The 21,304-nt window shown below is 41.4% G+C and overlaps 1 protein-coding gene across 16 annotated transcripts in view; it reads left to right on the top strand.

The window, feature by feature from the left end:
• Nucleotides 1-21,304, top strand: part of Sox5 (SRY-box transcription factor 5) — a 998,560-nt gene that overhangs the window by 895,225 nt on the left and 82,031 nt on the right. For all 16 annotated transcript variants that reach the window (XM_075982319.1, XM_075982312.1, XM_075982308.1 and 13 more), the window contains one exon: nucleotides 859-944. In XM_075982319.1, the coding sequence (XP_075838434.1) occupies nucleotides 859-944 (86 nt within the window). The remainder of the gene's footprint in view (nucleotides 1-858; nucleotides 945-21,304) is intronic.

The raw sequence follows: 21,304 nt of genomic DNA on the forward strand, positions 1-21,304 counted from the left end.
ATATTTCCAGTGGTTAACTAATGTGCACTGATGATTACTTTACTAATGCATAGTTGATGAAGATATCTGCCTTACCTCTTATTAAGTAAATAAATATTTCTATATCTGCATCAAAAATACACAAAATTATCCATGTATACTTCTGGGATCTGCATTTTTATAGATGATGAGAAAAACTAATTTTGAACCATATATTTAAAATACAGTTTTGAAAGATCAGTTTGTCTGTTTGTTGCCTTTAAAATATACTTTTGTCAACATTTATCTCCAGAAAATAAAGATGTCAATATTTTCTATAATGTCAACAAGAAAGGAAAGAAGAAATATGAAAGGTTTTCCTGACTCTGGGTTTGTTCACAACCTATTAAAGAGATTATTTGAATCCAGGCCATAATACAACATTCAAAAGATTAACTAAGTCTTTGGTGTTTAGCTCATTAAAATGAAAGTGACTTTAGTTAAGTTGCATCTAGGAAAAGACAGAAAAGTTGGCAAGGAAGGACTTGCTGTGTTCCGATCAAGACTGCAGAGGGGTGTGTGTGTGTGTGTGTGTGTGTGTGTGTGTGTGCCCAAGTACAGCCCCAGCCCCTGAACCATGAGCCCCCCAACCCCCATTTTCCTAAATACATCGTGAAAAGAGGATGAGGTTTCAGCCTTAATTGCTTGCTCCTTTTATTCGCAGTCCCCTCTCAGCCAGGGCTGTGGAGAGCCTTGGTAAAAGGCTACACAATGGAGCTTTTCATTAGGCCCCAGCGAGGCACACAAAGGCAGGCTTTTGGAAAGAGGGAATGCAGGAGTTTAATTTGCAGGTGGAGAGGAGATAAAAGGTGCTGACGCCTCTCTTATTCTCTTACTTAGGTGACCCTTACCCTGTTCAGCTGATCCCAACCACCATGGCAGCTGCCGCTGCAGCAACACCAGGCTTAGGCCCACTCCAGCTGCAGGTAAGTCTGGAGACAATGCAGGGGAGGCAGGGGTTAAGTAAACGCAGAAGACAGCCATTATCCTGTTAGTGCAAACTACAACTGAGGGCTGAGATTTTGGTCACACATCTGTTTTGTTTTTACATTTCTTTCTTCTGATCCTCAACCAAAAGATTATTATCGATTTTGGTTGTGTGCTCGGCACTAAATACCACTTATATTTTTGCCATTGCTTGGTAAGGTTTAACAGCGTGAGCTTCAGTTTTGCCTACCCTACAGGGGTAAGCATCATGATTTTGTCATAGAATGGTCTCCACGGACAACAAACAGCCTGTCGGAGTGACCAAACCATACCTGTGATCCAAGGCAACTGAAAGAGAATTTTATTTAAAATCGTTGACGATGCCTGGTGTTATTAAAGTACCTGCAGCCGTTTGTTCTCCTGGCTTACTGGCAGATCGTTTGAGCAAGCAAGGAAGAGTAGACCAAAGTCAGCGGGTGTCCATTTGAGCTTGAGTTTATCCTGACATCCTAATAGAGACCTTTTTGCCCTTCAGATTGTGTATTTCCAGTACAGCCTGGAAAGTCAATAACCTTACCAGATGTCCAAGTGATTTTAAAAATTATGTCTCTGAGGTTGAAAAGAGAATCAATACGGTTTTAGTGGAGGGGACTTTCCTTATCTCAATCTCAGAATTGGTAACCCATAAAATATTCCATGTGCCCCATTATTGTGAGCCTTTGAATTATGCAATTAATGAGAAGAGACGATAAGCTAATACTCGGTTTTATCTTCTCTTGGGGAACTGTTTTACAAGCGTGGGAAACACAGTATGCAAAGCCAGATGTCCTGCAGGCACACTCTATACAGCTGAACTGTATCCATGATTGTGATTTACCATAGACAGTATTAGTCTAGATAGAGTTTGCATTAAATCCAGAGCTGTGTACAACTGATGAACATACAGATTTGTCAAAGGACGACATCGGCAGGAGGAGACGCCAGTGTGAAAGCTGAGAGAGTCTTCTACAGAGATATAACATCCATTGCTAGTTTATTTTTCCCATGGAAACTACACGCTGGCTGTTTCTTTGAGCTAGGAACACACTGGGACGTGCTGGGGCTGTGAGGCCAATACAATTGCTCTAACATTTGTTATCCTCTTCAATGGTGTCTGGGGAATAACAGCAATGTGGGAAAGGGTTGCTCTAAGTAAAACAGCAGACGTGCAAAGATATACTCATTGTCTAGGTTTGCTATGGGTAAAATATTTTTTCTAACTTTTTTCAAGGAATGCTTTACATTACCTGACATTGAAAACATCTATGCTTGTAGGTAATAGACAATGCCCTTCATAATAAAGTTAGGAGAAAAGATATTTCTCTTAAAGGACTGAAAAGAATAGGGGAATTGGCAGGAAAAGGAAGGGCAGTCTCCAGCATCAGATTTGAATGTGGAAACATAAGTTTTTACAGGTGTAGGATCCACATTGAGAGTTTCCACCTACTAGGACTCTCTGGAGAGAGAAGGTGACCACAAGATGGAAGTGTCCACTGAGTCCCCTACCATCTCCATTACCGAGTAGCATTGCTTGGCATCTAAGCTGCTTTTCTAAGACATATTAGAATATTTGGCATAAATTAAGTTTGATTTCCATTTTGATATGTTTTCAATATTTCTCAAGATTTGAAGTATGGGTTTCTCTACTGAGAAACAAGGGAAGCCTTTGAGGCCAAACAGGTTTGCTCTTTCTTAAACACAATTTAATCTGTAGCAGGGCAAAGTTCATTTCTTTTCCCTTGATAATGGGCTCTTGCTAATTTCTCCATCTAGTCTTGACTGTGTCCCATTCCTCCGTCAGTGGCTGTCTGGTCTTGAACACATTACCCTCCTCCCTCATTTGCTCTGTATACTGTTACTATGTACCCCTCTTATGTAGTTCTTAGAAGATTGCAGGTATGCATCCTCATATTGCCTGAGAAAGGTTTCCATGTACCTGGTTTTGTATCCATTAAAGTTTATAATTTTAGTTAGGATCACATCTATTAAAAATTGTACTGTAATATAAGAAAGTTGGTCATCAAAACATCTTCACAGAAAGCTATGAATACTCATAAAATGTAATTGCATAAACACATAATTTAATTTTGCAATTATGATAAGGGGGTCGGCATTTACACACAAAAATCCCAAGGGCTTTGTTGTTTCAGGGCTTCTAGGGTTTTTGCTGAGTGGCCTGTGGCATCTTTACTGCAAAGCCAATGAATCCCTCAACCTAACTTCAACCTGCTCCATGCCTACAAAGTGTGTCTCCTCCCCACCCTCTCTGTTGACCCTCCCCGATGGATTTGAGAGGAAACATCCATAGTAGTCCAGACAAGTCCGCACATCCACCTCCACTGAGAAAAACTTTCTGAAATGCTCTGTCCGAGGGGAATGTAAGCCATGCTTATCATTCTCTGCCCTTCCCATCTCTGTTAGGCTCCGTTGTCCGGCTCTTTATAATGCCTTCAGTAAACTCCCTGATCCCGTCAGGGGCTAGAATCCGGTCCTGCCAGAAACGTCACTTGTATGTCTAGTTCACATCTCTCTGCCTGATTGCTATTAGGTCAGAAACCCAGTTCTCTAGACCAGAAATAAAGGAAGAGGCTACCTACAGGCCTCCTTACGCACTCACAATACCTGTGGACATGCAGAATGGCACCCAGGAGACACTGAGTGTGTAGATTTCCAGGGCACTGATGAGAGTTTCCCAGTAAGCTGGAGTGGGAGGGTCTGTCAGTAAATCTCTCCCATCTTCTTTGTGATTGGGTCCAATCCCCCATTGACAACAGCCATTTGGGTGGCAGGAGTTCTGCCCCTTGCTCCCTGCCCCATGCTCTTCCGCAGACAGCCTGAAGTGCTTGGCTGAGGCCCTCCTCCAAGTTCTCTGTGGGCTGTGATGGTACCCCATCTTGCAGCAAGCACCCCACCCTTCTGCTTCTAACCATTCCTACTCAAGAAAAGTCCCCAGTGGAGCGCGAGCACTCCTACAGCTGCACATCTCAATCTGTCCACCCTGTTTTCTTCAGAGCGCTCTCGTGTGTCTAAGGGGTGAGGTGTTAGGTTTTGTAACTTCTCAACCACCCGGCTAAGAAAGAGCACTTGGGTTTTTCTCTTCTCCGGACTTTTCTCAAGAGTGCCTTCTCCATAACCCAAGTCCTCTTAAAGCCCCAGGCCCAGCTTTCTCTCTATTCATCCTGCTCCCTAGATACTAGTTCACATATATAATGCTGTGGGAAGACAGGGAAGGGGGCATGAGAAGCTGTCAGAGGCAAGAGGCTCATGATCAGTGCTAGGAGAAGCACTCGGCGGGTTCTAGGAGAGGGAGATCATGCTTACAGTGATGACGGTGCCAATTGCTGTTTGTCTTAAAAACGTGAGTTGATCTCGTGGGCTTATTTACTTGTTTTGTTTTCTGATACTGTTGATCTGTTTCTATTTGTTGTGGGTGGGAAGTAATGAATCCAGGGGTACCCTTCCCAAGACAGTGGTGGGAACCCTGAACTTAGGAAGGAACAGAAGAAACAACCAAGGAGTTCCTTACGTTTCCCAGACAGACGTGCACTGGTCTCACTCTATGCTCGTTTCTCACTAAAAGGGGAGAGGAAAGAGAAACCTTAAATGAAAATAGGATATTTTCCTTCCCTCCCCTTGGGTTCAAATACAATAATTTCAATTAAAATAAAATGCCATAGCAACTAATGTTGCTTGCTGCTGGTGAGACTCCTTCATAGCATCCCAGGTGAGGATCTCCTAGGACCCTCTCATTTCTTTATTGTCGTAGCCTGTAGTGGTAGCTATTAGCAGTTATTTTAGATGAGGAAGGAACACCGAGTTCAAACTCCACAGTATTGAAATCATCACCTTTGACGCACCGTGCCCAGGAGATGTTATGTGTAACTCTGGATCCGTCTCTCTCAAGAGCTTCTCCAACTCAATAACCGCAGAATCAAACTGCAGCAGTAATTTCCTCTGAGAGCTTTCTGGAACCACAGTGAGCAGTTGGAATGACAGTGGTGGCTGTCCACTTCAGGCCCTGAGCTCTGAGATTCACACCCCTTCACACAGGCTCAAGTTTAAATACTTTCAGGACCTAAATGCAAGGAGGAGTTCTGAAGATCTCTTTCCACTGCTGGTTGGCTTGATTTACTCATCTCGTTTCCTTTTGACATAATTTTGCGCATATGACCCTTCGTACTTGTATCACACTCTAAGATAACCCAGAACTTTATTAAAGGAAGAACAATGATGAGCATAATGACTTCAGAAGACCGGAAAAACGACACACCTTAGATGAAATGACTTTTTTTTTTGTTACTATTTATTATTTTGTGGCCCTGGCAATTACTACCATATATAATAAAAAGTACTTCATATGAAAACTGACATCATTGTGTATTTTAGAAATAGTTAAAACATATGAAACATCATCACATATTACTTTTGTTTTTGAGAGAAATGAATCTATCTCAATTATGAATACAATGAAATGAACATATTATGCCAGTTACCTTTTCTTAAAATTTCTTTCTCTTAGAGTAAAATTATCTTTGTGTTTCATGCCCCTACATCTTTTCTAAGGTTTTCAGTCACATGACCACCTACTTGTTGGCCATATACAGGGAAGACGATATAGATGTTTATGTAGACTATAGACTCAGCCACAAATGGACCTCCCCAAGGGCTGTCTTTCCCCATGCCCGGGCTGCTCACTCCCTGGGCTCAGTGAGCATTGTCATTCCATCTCTTTCTCCACCTAGAAACAGGAGTGCTACCTCTGTCCCCATCTCTTCCTTCAGTGTGTGTTCCTTCCTTCCACTAAACATGTTAAGAGTCTACCATTTTTCTCATCATAACTGACTAGGCAAGGCCAGCTCGTCTTTCATTCCCAGAAGCCCTCGGGTAGTCTGTCAGGCTCGGTCTTGCCAGCTTACTTCATTATCTTTGTTGATCAAAACAATCTTTTGATGTAAAAGAGAAGTCACTGTTATATCTTGTTTTTGTTTAAGATGTTAGGTACAGAAAGTAAAAATAGATGTCTATACCCCCAGTTGAGGGGGTACAGTCCGTCATGTCAAGAAAGCGTGATGGTGGAGCTTGTGGCTGTCATGGCGGAACCTAAGGCTGCCTCCTCATCTCTTGGCAGACCACCAGGTGATAATTCTTGCGTCCATATAGCTTTCTCACTTTCCCTCTTTGAATTAGCCGTGGAAGTTTGTCACCCACATTATGGTGTGTTGACTGAGGTTTCTGTCCTGCCTGGTTCCCGCAGTCGTTAAGTCCCAAAGAAATCACACAGAGGTCTACATTAAGTATAAACTGATTGGCCTAGTATCTTATGCTTCTTATTAATTTTTATAACTTATATTAGCCCATAATTCTTGTCTGTGTTAGTCATGGGGCTTGGTACCTTTTTTGGTGAGGCAGTCACATCTTGCTTTCTCTGTCTGGATGACAACCGCAGACTGAAACGTCCCTCTTCCCAGAATTCTCATTGCCCCACCTCTACTTCCTGCCTGGTGGCCCCACCTCTACTTCCTGCCTGGTGGCCCCACCTCTACTTCCTGCCTGGCTACTAGCCAATCAGCATTTGTTTAAAATACAAGTGACAGGGTATAGACCATTGTCCCACAGCAATGGTGTGCAGTCTCTGGTGTGAATCTCTTGGCACCCACTCAGAAACACGCCCTAAGGTGTATCTCCTACATGATTCTAAATTTTATTGAATTGTCAATGCAGCGTGTCCATATCATTCACCCAGCAACTCAGACTTGCCCTTCGGGTTTCATACGAAAAGACTTAGTTTGTTTTTAGGAAAGACTTGAACCCAAGTATGTGTTAAAATCATTGTAGTGTATGTTCTAAATTCTACTATCTGGTTGTTCTGGTCAGGGTTATTATTGCTGTTTGAAAATATACCATAACCAAAGCACCTTTGGCTATCACTTCCATTTCATTGTTCATCACCAAAGGAAGTCAGGACAGAAGGCACGGAAACAGGGCAGAAACCTGGAGGCAGGAGATGGTGCAGAGGCCAGGGAGGAGCGCTACTTACTGGTTTGTCAGTTATGAGTAGCTCATCCTGCTTCTGTATAGCAATCAGGACAATGGACTGACCCCCTCACATCAACCACTAATTAAGAAAATGCCCTACAAGCTTGCCAGCACCCTGATCACATGGAGGCATTTTCTCAGATGACATCCCCTCCTATCCAATGACTCTAGCTTGTGAAAAGCTGAAACAAATGAGCCAGCACACTGGTTTCTAACAATCAAAATCCAGATGTCAGTGGCAGGTCATTATTTGAGTTTCACCAAGTGTTTTTTATGTATTATGGACTCAATAGACAACTGTTAAATAGACAGGGGATGAATAAAATTTATCATTACAATTTCAATAAGTTATTTGATTTTCTCATATTACTGACCCGCAATATAATGAATTAAGCTTATTTTTAATGGTTTACCATATAATCTCAATCTTTAAAAAATAATAAATAGCAAATGTAAAAACAAATCAAATGAACCATTCTGACTTATATAATAGGAAAATAGTTTTAGGTTAATTCTATAAGATCATATTAATATTATATTAAAAAGAGAACTATTCTTACTAAAATGGTTGAAAACCAGTGTATGTGGCTGGCACCATGGATGGCACCGTGGTATTTGCCAAAATTAGCTCGTCACCTTTCTTTAAACAGTCTTGGTCTGTACCATCTACCCTGCTCTCTCCCCATCCCTTGACTGGCCAAGCAGAAGCTTGACCTGTGGGTTTCTGAGCAGCTCTTCCTTCCACAGGCGTCCCTCCGCCCGGAAGGCCACCCTCACCTTTGACTCCGCTGTAGTTTCGCCTTTGTGACACCTACCTTACTGCACTGGTTAAGGCATAAACCAAGGTCCCTGAAGCCGCCCCCCAAATGCCTCGTTACACTCATCTGATTCCTTGTTCGTCTCCTGGAAATGGTGCACCCCACCAGGACAGGGCCTCCTCCTTGCTTCATTGCACCTCAAGGAACCCAGAGAATGCTTAGCAAATTTCAAGCACTAAGAATCTATCATGTGCTGAGGGTAACAACAATTTCCAATCAAATAATGTAACATATGATTAATTTCGGAAGCAAATTCTATTTAACCTCCGGGGGACTTTGTGATTATTTTAGTCTCTGTTAGAAGACACTTAGGGTGTGAGAAAGCTCTAGCTAGCTCTGCCTCTCCTGATTGTTCCTCCCCTTGCCTCTGCATAACAATGGGTTGCTGTGTAAACACTGTGTGCTTGTACTTAGGGCAATTGTCTAATTCTTTTGAAGTCGTTCTAATTTACCAAGGAGAGGTGAAATGTTGCAACATCTAATCATTCCTATATTATAAGCTAACATGTGCACAGACACACAGAAGAATACGCCGCTGGAGGTGCTTTTATGTGACACAGTATGGCTCATCTTGCCAAGGCAACACTGACGTAAACTGTGTCTAAATAATAGATGGATATATTTATCAAAACAGTAACTAGCCAATTAGCGCTCTCAGATACCGACCTGACCTGTTTTTTCTCTATCTCCTTTGATTTCTTTTTTTAATTCCTTTTTTCTAACTACTTTTCCCCCCCATGTGCAATTGAGTGATTTGGATTTTTTCTTCATGATCTCAGTTCATTTTTAAAGAAGGCGGGTTTTTATTTATATACAAAATTGACCTAACTTTATTTCTCTATTTAAAATGAAGTCTAACTATTTACACAAAATAAAGCTAACACAGAATTTTGGGACATTTTTGCCTCAATGAGATCAGCTAAGTGAGTTGTCTGGTCCTAATTAATAAAACCCAGTGACTGCAGCAGACTTCCATCTAGCATTTATTCTTCCTATTCATTCTCATTAATTTGCATTTTACTTAATGAGCATCATGAATCTTTTAATAGTAGTTATACTGTACTGTCCTATTTCTATTTTTTAAGCTAGGCTTCTAATATTTGAAATTGGAAGGAAATATTTATCCAGTTTCTTCTCACTTTATAAATACTGTATCTGTCTTGGCCAAAAGATGGTTACCACCTGTTCTACCTATAGGAAGCCAAAAATACCATCTCCAACCAATGATTAACAGTGATAAGCAGAAGGAAGCAAAGATTGGGATTTTTGGACAGTCATATTTTGCTCAGAATAAGCAAGTAGTCTTCAATCAAGAATTCTTATTGAATTAATTAAACTTTAAAAATTTTACTGCAACTATTTCAAAAATTCAAAAGAATAACCTTGGAATATAAAGGCTCAAGATTCCAATTTGTTATAACTGAAGTGAGGAGCTCTTGCCATGTCAGGGACATGTCTTCACTGTAATGCATGAACCTGCACCAGATGTGTTAGAGAAGCCCACGTGATAGGAGCTGAAATCTGGGTAGCTATCAAGACTGAAGCAGCTGAAGCAGCATCAGCTTTTAAATGAAGTGCTCAGCCAAGATAGATAAGGATTACAACAAAACCAAAGCCTGAAGTTTCTGAAAACACCCTTCTAACCTTTGAAAGAAGTCAACAGCAATGATGAGACACCGATAAAGTCTTCAGAGTACTCAGGGCAGAGAGGGAAGTTCAGCCAAAAGGGTGAACAGAAAGATCCAGAAAAGTCAAGAAAAAAACAGTATCAGATGGAAAGATCTAGGTGCAGTGTGACCTCATTATAGGAAGTGGGTATGTTTCCATGTTGAGGTTCTTGTCTGAAGCTTTCCTAGTGGATTACCTAACTACCCAGCTAGCATTGAGACCACATTGCAGCTGTAGGACGCTGTCTGCTTCCCAGCTTCTCTCTGAGTGAATTTTCTCAGAGGTTAGAAGACTGAATTCTCCTGCTTCCTCTCTCTTTGACCTTGAGCCTGCAGGGCAGACAGACAGAAGCACACTTAGGATTAAACACCACAGCTGCTGGAGCAAGCATTTGCATATGTATTAATAGAGGCAAAAACCCACAACAATTAAATTATATACAGAGACATCCTGCATACTAAAGAACATATGCAAATGGGCCAGGAAGAGTGCGGCCAACATTCGCTCTAACTTTTCCGAGCCCATATGGGATCCAGTCAGAGCCCAGCAGCTTTCAAGCATCCTTAAAGGAAGAACCTGTTAGGTTGTGCTTCTGGAGTTATTACCACCCCCAGGGTTCCCAGAGGATGCTCGACATTTGGACAGGGAGAATAGCGCTTTCGAAGTGGGTAAGATGCTAACAAAAATATCAGCACAATGCTTCTCCAGGACCCGTTTTGATTGTGACCAAGTAAACATGTGGCAAATTTCAATATTATAGTTGAATCTCTACCATGGCTGATTATAAGATAATAGGGCTGTTATTCTGGGCCAGGGTTCTGATAACAAGTCTGCACTGGTGCCTTGGTAATCAGAACATGTTTGGGTAACTCCAATGTTTTTGGGTTTCTAGACTCTGCAAGGATGGCTATGTTCAAAGACAATGTTAGATATTATTCCAAAAATAATACCAATTTGTTGTAATTTTAAAAGCTTGCATTTTTTATTTTACCAAGAAAAAAGAAGTACTTAATGTTTGAATTTTGACTGTAAGTAGGGAGAGCAAACAATGAACATGTTTATCTTAGAAATGTGTTATTTAGCAAACCTGGCAGTTTAGTTTGTACCATTAGTATTCTTTAAAGTAGTCAAGGAATATTTATGAACTCAAATACAACCTTGGATGTAGGGGTTTATAAAGATCACAAAGACCATGGGGAATGGAAAGTGTTATCCAAATCAAGACAGAGAGTCGACAGCTGCCGGGTGGTTTGAGTTGAACCACAGACCTGTTGACTGTGATGAATTATTCCCGTGGCTGCCGATAAGTGCGTATCTGGGAATACAGGCTGTATCCAAGCCCTGGAAAGAGCCTCCTCAATTCTTGATAGTTAAGACAGAAAAATAGGGCCCCTCCATCCCATCATTTGAAAGGAAGAAACATGAGGTAGAATTACTGTGTGGCCATACTGAGGACCATTTGTAGACCAATGTTGTAAGAGGTGCGTTCTCCTTACTGGAACTTAATGACTCTGCCTGTGTCACCTGGGCACCTTGTCTCATGCCAAGATTGCTTATGACTAAAGCCCGTCTTTGGGCAGGCCATCAGACGTCTCTGTACTTGCCCTGTCTATAAGATGTGGGTACGAATGATAGCTCCTTGTGTGGGCTAAGTGAGAGAATACACTGAGAGTGACAGAGGCCGTCATTACCTTTCTTCATGGACTGTATCATAGACAAGGTCCAATGGCAGTTATTGTTTAATCAGTTAGCTGATTAACAGAGCTTTATTAACTGCTATTAAAATTATATTTATTGTTTAAATGTGCATTGACAATTAGGGTGCAAGAGATTTTTCTTATATAAATATACATCAATAAAACTGATGCAAAATGCACTACTATATTCTCCTGTGTGCTATAACATAGAAGTACCTTGAGAGGCTCTAGAGGAGGTCTGGAGAGATGCTGGGGGGTAAGAGGGCTTGCTGCTTAAGTAGAGGACTGAAGTTTGGTTTCCAGCACCTCCATCTGGTGGCTTCCAAATACCCGTCATTCTAGTTTCAGGAAATCCACTGTCCTTTTCTGGATTTGTAGGCATCTATACTCATATGCACATACCCGCACACAGATACACATCCACATATATAAATATGAAAATCTTAGAAGAATGGAAAAGAATCCATGAGAGGCAGTGCACTCGTTTATCTAAAACAGAAACATCTTGGAGTGTAGTTCCCCACACTTGGGTATTGTACAATTTTTGTTTCATTATTCATATCTATGAAATGGTAATAATAAAGCCTCCAGCCATTTCTTGTGTTTCCATGGGTGTAATGAAAATGAATTGTTCTGTGCATTGCCCCCAAATGTTTTTAAATAAATATCTTATAAAACCTAAAATAAATCATTGTTACATGGGCCTTTTAATATGATATTTAAATTTTAAATAACATAAAAATGTTTTCTGGAATTACAATTTGATACTTACATGCTGCACACATTATTAGAATATTCTCTTCACCTGTCCTACCTGGTACCCCTTTTTCTCTGTTGTCTGCAACAAAAATCATCTCTCAACCTTTGTAAACTTTATTTTTTATTAGTTTTCTTGAATAAATGGTTTTATTTCACTCTTTAATGCAAAAGTGAATGATGTTTATAGAACCATATGTCTTAGAGATTTTAGTTTTCAGAGCTCTGAATGGTTACTAAGTTGAGGACCTCAGAGTCAGGAGGAATCAGACACAGATCCTGTGGGTCTCAGAGGAGCACGAAAGGGAAGAAATGGAAGTGTAGGAGAAGAACAGAATTTGGAGAAAGACAGGACATTCCTTTCTGAAATATGGATGATAGATAGACATCCATATAGACAGACATGATTTGCTAGATGGACGATGGATTGATAGCTTAAAGATATACAGATAATTATATGTACAGATAGATGATTAGATAGATAGTAAATAGATTATTAGGTAGATGATACTCAGATAATGGATGTCCAGATAAGTAGATAATTACATGAATGGATGGATAGATGATTAGATAGATGGGTGGGTGGATGGATAGATAGATAGATAGATAGATAGATAGATAGATAGATAGATAGATAGATAGATAGACAGACAGATAGACAGATAGACAGGCAGGCAGATAAACAGACAGATGATGGATTGATGAATGATTAGATAAGTTTGATGATGGATGGATGTATATGGATGGATTATTGAAACTCCTCATTGATGAATAGTCATTTCCCACCTCTCACTATTACACACACACACACACACACACACACACACACACACACACACACAGTATCATCTCTTTTCTATTGTGTGTCAGCGTTGGTGGCTTAATATAGCTTGAAAGAAAGATTATGCTGTTTAGTAGTCTCAAAGCTCCATCTATCCCTAGTTTCCAGTTTGAAAAACAAAGCCATTGAGATTATCAAGTAGTAACTAGGCTAAACCAGGGAGACTAACATCCTACATCCCAAAAGTCAAGCCTAAAATTCTCAAGCTTTGTTAGGATAACTTAAAAAGAAACGCGTACCCTGTCTCATGTTTTAATTGTACTGGTTTAAGTGAGAAACTGCTAAATTGGCACCTGGGCCATTGAATGAAGAAAGGCTGGGTCAAGCAGAGACTAGCATTTGCAAGTCTGTCACAGTGAGGACCCTCTGAACAGCTTCCCTCCCTCCAGGCCCTGGGAGTTAATTGTTTTGTGAGAAACCCTAGGAAGATCAAGGGGTTTAGAAAACAAAAGCAAAGGACTGTGCTGTCTCCTATCTGTTTGTATTTAGAGGGTTCAGAGTGGGTTTGTTTACATCCTGCATCTTGTTGATATTCTGTTTGCTTCTCAGAAAAGAGAGAGTACTCAAGAATGATTACATAATCATGCAGATAGGGGCTTGCAGTGGTGAATGAGCCATTCTAACAGAAGGACCAAGAGAAAAACCCACATCACAATGTTGAAGTGTATTTGTTTGGCAAGTTTCTTAAGAAGACTTGAAAATAGAACTCTGTTGGATTCTTCCAGGGGGAAAAATTTAAGCCCAGAACATTTTGGCTGTTTCTGGTGGAACTTTCTTAATAGTATCTGATAGAGCAAGGGTGTGGCCAGAAGTGGGTATGCATTAGAGTCAGACAAACAAGGGCATGGCCAGAAGTAGGTGGGACATTAGAGTCAGACAAACAAGGGCGTGGCCAAAGGTGGGTGTGGAATGGATGAGTCCTTGTCTTTCACTTTTTTTGCCCTTGACCTGTCTCTGAAGGACGAGCTTAGTCCCCAACCTTGAGCTACCTTGGTTGAACAGCAGGAAGGAAGGAACAGGACAAAGTCAAAGTGTGCCTGCAGTAACCTGTGACAGTGAGCATGGGATTGGTTAAATAAGGCTTCAGAATGAAAATCTGGGCACTCTTGCTTTCTCCATTAGCAGACTTAGTCAATGGTCAATTTTAGAGTAAAGCCTAGAATATTGCAAATTGATTTCTTTTTAGGATAAGACAAAATTATGAACAATGTCCCACCCCAAGTCTATACTAGTTATTAAGACAAGAGACATTCCTGCAAGAAGCAATGACAGTTATTCATTGTAATGCAGATTGGCTTCTGGTTCTTCCGTTAGAACAATTTACTCATGGCTGTAAATGCACAATTTGGATGCTATGTATTTTAATACTAGGGATCAGGTATTAACTTTTTCAAGGGAACATTTGTTATTGCTAGTCAGCTATTTGGGGACAATAGACCTCATTTGAAGGTCAGAACTGGTTTCTACCCACATCTCATACAGTCAGAAGGACATTTTGGGCTATTTTTCTTAGTACTTTTCTTCTTGAAATGGTTTCATTTATAGTGTTATGTGAGTGTTCAGAATGTTCTAGAATATTTGAGTTTCTGCACATTGAGCTACAGCACTAAGCCTATTCTCTACTTGTAGTCTCTCAAGTTTGAGATCTGTGCTTTAGCATCTTTGATATGATTTATTTTCACCTGATTTCAGTTCTTTGGTTTTTAAATTAATCTTTAATGATCAAAAATAATGTACACGGGGCTGGAGAAATGACACGGTGGGTAAAGTGCTTCTCGTGAGATCTTAGTTGACAACCCAGAAAACAGGTGTGGGCAAGTGCACTCTTGTAAGCCCAGTGCTGGGCAGGGGCAGAGAAGGAAAGACTGGGAGTTACTGGAACTTTCTAGCTGCCAACATAACTCCAGGATTACACAAAGACCTTGTCCAAGAGCATCAAGGGAGGGTGTTAGAGGAGGGCACTCTGTCCCCCATCTAGATCCTCTGTGGGTTTTTATATGCACACACACACACACACACACACACACACACACACACACATTTACACATGCAGTACACACACATACAGAGAGAGAGAAGAGAGAGAAATACCAGAATGAAAACATTTGAACAATGTGAAAAATAAACCACTACAGAAATCAAAGCCCCAAATGTTTCTTCATCTCCTCTCCTTTGCTCAGAACCTGTGGTAATCACGTGCCTCTGTGGTAAGGGTGTTGTGGAGGGAAATGAGATAATGCCTACTGTATACTTAGCTTCATCAGCTTCTGCCCTCTCTGCGTTCCCTTCCACGAATGCTTTGCTTTAACAGGGCTGCCATCTTTGGAGAAGCCAACGTTCCCGGTGGAAGGCAAAGCCTGTGTGTGATGGGAAAGTCCTATCTGATGACAGTGCAGGGTTCAATAGCGAGAATGAAGGAGAGACAAAGCATCCTAAGGCGGTCTCTACCTAACTCTCAATCACCCCTTTAATTTCTGATTTTGGTTTATTTTATTTTAAGGCTTTGAGGGTAATCAAAAACCTGAATGACCTTTAAGAATATTCTGAGTTTCATATCCATGAATGAAGCTATGTTAGATATGTTGTATTGGCAAAATCATGGCATATTTAGCTTTTCTTGTCGTAACTTCCATGTACCTAATGTCTCTGTATTCATTCACATTGTACCACAGTTAAACTCTCCCTCCTTTTAAAGGCCAAAAAGTATTCTTTCTCAAGGGTTATCCTGTATGTTAATCCATTTATTCATTTCATTCCCTGGTAAACATATGAATTGTTGCTATCTTTGGCTTAATAGCTTATTCTTCTAGGTGTCTCTTTGGAATCGTTATTTCCTTTAGATAGATATGTACTCAGAAGAACTCCACTGGTTGTCATGGCTTTGATTTTTTTTAATTTATTCATTTATTGAGTAACTTTGACATCATGGTGGGGAGGCAGCCTCACATTCTGCTTTCTCTTCTCATTTCCCTGTTTATCTTTTACTCTGGTTGTTGTTGTATCTTCTTTGGAAAGTTTTTAATTGGATATCTGAAAATGACTGACTAGTTTTTACACTTTTTCTCTATGTAGAAAAATTAATAATGTTTCTCAAAAATGAATAACTTCTGATTCCAATTTTTGACCAGGACATTGAGTTGTAGTGGCCACTATATTTGTTGGTTGGGTCGGTTTTCTGAGTCAGGAAGTGAGATGAATTAATAGTGAGACTATTCACCAGGTAGGATTATGGTACATCTTTCAGATGTAAGAAACCACTAAGTACAGTAAAATATCAATTATTAAATTTTGCTCTTGGAAATATATTAATGTCACTATTTGTAAAAAAGCTAACATATTTCATTATGATAACTTTCTGTGCCTTGAGTGTGTGTTTCTAACTCTGCTGCTGTTTGGTTTGGGATGTTCTTTTGTAATGATCTGAACATACGGAAGGCAGATGTAACTAGCTTAGCAACTTTGCAGGTCTACTTGCCAGTGACTAAGCAAAAGAGGGAAGGATTGCTTGAGTGTCTGCACCTCTCACACGCACCCCACGACTTCTGTGCACTAAAGGTTTCCCTCTGTGCCGTTCTCATAACTATGAGGCAGTCACAAGCGGCTGCCTCCACCTCTGCTAGGCTGATATTCACAGGGTTAGCCAATGCCCCCGCAAAATTTTGAGTGCAAGGAAGAGGGAAGGTTGAGAACAGTTCAGTGAGACGTCTGTCTTCTATTGATGGCTAGACAATCCACACCAGTGCTCACGTTGGAATTGTCCCTGATTTTCCCTCTGATGTATCCTATGACGCTATATTTTTTTATTATCTGTTCGTAAATCCTAGTGATGATTTTACAGACCACGCTGATGAGACTATCACAGGGTTTTCGGGGGGCCTCTGTGAGTTCTTATTGATGTTTGTAGAAACGTTACCTACTGCAAAGTGCGGAACCCGCGGTAGATGAGAAGACGCGGATCCCTGCAGTGTAGAAATGTGCTCCATTACTCCAGAGGAAATGCTACTGGAGAAACACATTTGCTAATCTGTATTTGTCTGCATGCTTGGTCCCTTTTGCTTCCATATGGCTGAAATCTGGGGTTGGTGCAGAGAGGGCTGGTGGCAGCTCAGTGTCCATGAACAGGGTCAGAAGAGAGGTTCCCAATCAAAAAGAGAAATATTGAATTAAAAAAAAAGCTAATTTGTCACTTCAGTCATTGAGTATGAACTGAATAGACTTCTAACCCTTAAAATCCCCTTTTTCCCTCTTTTTATTGCCTGGAATCTTAAAAGCTTTATCATTTGCAGTCATAAAATGAAAATATACACCAAACCCTCAAAGGGTAAGTATGAAATTAAATTATATTTAGGCAGCTGTAACCTTTTAAAACGATCGGATTCCAGTTAATGTATTTCTTCCTGTTCCGAGTGCTGCCATGGTGTTTGATGGTGGGAGGCAGTCCAAAGGGCATTGGGAGATAATAAATTCACTGTAAATTTCACCCCAAGGCATGTCTCCATACACCAAGGCCTCCATTTAGCAAGGCTGACCTAAAACTCTTGTCACATCCAAAGGTCATTTAGGTTGGAGTTGGTGTGTCCCATCTATCTTTCCTTAATGTAAAGACTGACAGTTGCGGCAAGACAGAACTCAGAAACAGTCATCAGAATATGAACAAGAAGGCAGCTCTGGATTGGGAGGGGAGCACGAGAGAGGACAGGGCTCTGCTCTGCAGACTGGCAGCTGCCTTGCTGCTAGCTCGTAAAGTCAGGGAAGAGTTCACCTAACAGTGGGCTTCCTGGCCTGTATTTCAGAGCAACCCCGTACATAGTACATAGACAGACAGACAGACAGATCTCCAGCCTCCTTTCCTCTCTTCTTAAGTCCTCACTGTGTGTGAATCAGACCAACAATTTGTCCTTTTGTTTCTGGCTTATGTCACTTAGCACATGGTGTTTTCAAGTTTCAAACTTCATGTTACCACCTGCATCTCCCAATGATCCATTTGTGGGGTGTGTGTGTGTGTGTGTGTGTGTGTGTGTGTGTGTGTGTGTGTGTGATGCTTACACTGCGCTATGGCTGTAGTCCTTCAACTTTACAGTCTTAAAAATGACTTCAGTGTTTTCAAAAGCAGCATACGTTAACAAATGCTAAGACTTGGAGACTAATAGGAGTTCCCAGTCACTGGCCAGAAGCGATAAATGTTATCCAATAGGGAAATACCTGACAGTACTAAGTACAGATTATGGAATGTTAAATCCTTGCAAGTCTTTCTGAAGATGAATATTAAAAATCTTCTGATAACATAGACTGCTGTTCTCCAATGTTCCTAAGGGTCAGGGACACAGCACGGGCGCCCAGTACTTGTCTGCTGGAGGCAGACTATGTGAAGTGGGAGTGCGGGAATTAGAATCATTGATTATTCCTCTGGGTTGGCTTGATATGAGGAGAAGTGTGATGAGGGCCACGGAAGGACTTGTCAGGATTGGAAAAAAGTGAAAATCGAAATACAAAGGACACAGGACTCTGTTGTCATTGCGCTTCCCCTAATTAGTTTAAGTTGCTCTTCCTCTGAGTAACGCGGATGGCTCATTGTTGCTACAACAGTTTTCAAGAGTTCTCAGAAAGTTAGGGTTTGTGAGCAGGACTGGAAATGGGGACTATGGGTTCATTCATGAGATTAAATTATTAGTGGGAATCATACATGGAGACCAGGGCTTTAACTGAACAGGAGACTGAAAAGCATATGCACAGATGAACATACAGTTGGTGTGGGATCAATGTTAAATCAGATAGATAGATAGATAGATAGATAGATAGATAGATAGATAGATAGATAGACAGACAGATAGACAGACAGGTATATAGATCGAACAGAGATAATTTAAATGCCAAAACGAGTTAATAGTCGGTTGTTGGAGCTGAGGCAAAACTTTTGGTATTTCTTCTCCCATTGCCCTCAGGCTGGTCTTGTAGAACAAGACTGTAATTCCTTCCTCCCCTTGATCACTGGATGGAGCTGTGGACTCTGTGTGGCAACTCCTTCCCTGCAGCTCAGGCTCCCCCCATCCCGCCCCGAAACTTGACAGGCCTTTTCCTACCACCAGTGTGTTCTGCCCATACATATAGTTTATCAGTGTGCAAAGCTGCTTCCCATCTATGCCCTGGTTCAGGGAGAGGCCCAGTCTGCTGCCCCATAACATCGCTCTCTTCTGTATATCCTCCTGAAGGTTCTACCATGAGGCACTTAGATGTTTCCAGTGTTACATAGTTATGTGACTATTAGTGACGTTCTTGTTCCACCTAAGAGTTCTGAGACCTACAGCTTAAAAAGCGAGGTGCTTTCTGAATCATTCCAATGATTAAGGAAAGACAATAATACACTTTTGTAGTTTCCCTTACATTTCACTAGAGAATATTTGAGACATTTATTTTTAAATTAGAAAGTGAAAAAGAAAAATAAACGAAAGCATTTTTACTGGCAGTAGCCACGAGGAAAAAGGCAGCTGAAGGACGCAGGGGAAGTTTCTCTTGGGTGTGTTTCCCTTCTTTTCTGCCCCGTGTCCTCAATGCCGAGGTTGTCACCAGCGCGGCCTCGCCTCCTCTGAACCCGTCTCTATTATCCTCTCCTGCTCTAACGACTCGTCTCAGGGCACATGGACCCCACCACTGTGTCAACTGAGTGACAACGACAGTGGCTCAGAATACACAATGAATTAGACAGACGCTCTCTGAAAATGAAAAGGGATTTAACCTCCACACCGTCTCTTTCCCGACCCCGCACGGTGCACTTTCACGTAACATCTGTGCCTCTGTGTCTTCCGCAGTGAGATACGAATTCCAACTTTCTAAATTTGTTGAGGAAATTCAAAGGATGACACTTGGACATGCCGCAGGGGACGTTTAGCTGTTTTGATAGTGATCACTGCCATTCATCCTTCTGTGTCCACATGTAGTCTGAAATATACAGCTTCTCAGACGGCATATGCAAAGAGCCAGCACTAATATTAATAAGCAATATTTTTTCTTACATCAGAGTTTATAGTAAGGCAGAAGGGAAAGAAGCAGTGAATGGCAATCCCTAGTAGGAAACTTTTCTATTTTTATTTTAAAGATAAATGCCAGGCACGTCATCTCTTTATGCTAGAAAAGAAAGCAAGCCAAGCCGCAGCTGAAGAGATGTCGTAGGTGCAGGTGTGCTTCCTCAGAGTCAGGGTCCTCCCAGCCCTGCCTGAAGCAGTTTCTCAATCTCTCCAGCTGCCACTCACTGCTCCTAGCTTAACCGGAGAGTCCCCTGGCTCCTGGGGGAGTGTTGACAAACTTACAACTTTTTTTGTGATTATTTCATTGACCATATGCCATTGGTTCTCAGGTAGGGATCCCCACCTTGGCCTCTCACCACAGAGGGAAACGTGCCCCTCATGTGCGGGAGCATGTCCCCAAACGCCCTCTGCCTTGACAGCTTCACTTTTTCCCCCTGGTTGTTTTTCTGATGACGTTTTTGTGTCTTGTCAGATTTATGGACTAAGGACTTGGGGTGCGGTGGGGGGGCTGTGTATTACGAGTCACTCAAATGAGTAAGCGCATGAATGATGAAGACAATGAAACAGGGCTGGAGAGAGCATGCAGGAGGTGACAGCATTTACTGCTCTCAGAGGACCTGACGTTGGTTTCCATCACTCATGTGGCAGCTGATAGCCACATGCAACTCCAGCTCCAGGGAACACAACACCCTCTTCTGGCCTCCCTGGAGACCAGAACTCATGTGCACATTTCCATACAGAGAAACATTCATATATATGTAATTAAATTAAAAATTAAGGAAGTAGTCAAGAATATATACCATGTCAGAGTTTTCCCAAAGAAACTTTTGCATCCAATTTGATGAGGTAATAATGTCCCCTATTGGAAACCCAGTGAATGCGAGGATAACTCATGTATCGGTATCTCAAGTTGTTGAGCACTTGGGGGAACTGCAGAAGTGGTGTGAGCCTTGTACCCCACACAGGACATAAAGAATTGTTACAGTGATCCCAGAAGTAGCAAAACTTACTGTAAGGGGTCAGAGTCATACTTCTTACACTTCCTGTCTCTGTGTGTGTGCCCCAGCAGTTGTGCATGCGTGCCCCAACAGTCATGCATGCCTGCTCCAGCAGTCCTGCATGCATGCCCCAGCAGTCCTACATGTGTGCTCTAGGACTCCTGCATGTATGCTCCAGCAGTCCTGTTTGAATGTTCCAGCAGTTCTGCATGAGTGTTCCAGCATTCAGCCAGAACACATTCTAAAAGTGTGTTCTCATGTTAAATAAAATAATATACAGTCTGGTTTGATATAAAAGGCCACTGATGTTCTTACATTTTGTTGGAATGGCATGTCTGTTATTTGATATCTGCCACCCGCCCACCGTCTGCTGGGAAAAATGAGCGATGGTCATGAACTTGGCCGAACAGAAGCATTGTGTCCACAGTCTGTCTGATAATCCCCCGCTTGCTTATATCAAATTATGAATATCTGAGAGCCACAG

This window comes from Microtus pennsylvanicus, chromosome 8 (assembly GCF_037038515.1).
Source record: "Microtus pennsylvanicus isolate mMicPen1 chromosome 8, mMicPen1.hap1, whole genome shotgun sequence".
Lineage (NCBI taxonomy): Eukaryota > Metazoa > Chordata > Mammalia > Rodentia > Cricetidae > Microtus > Microtus pennsylvanicus.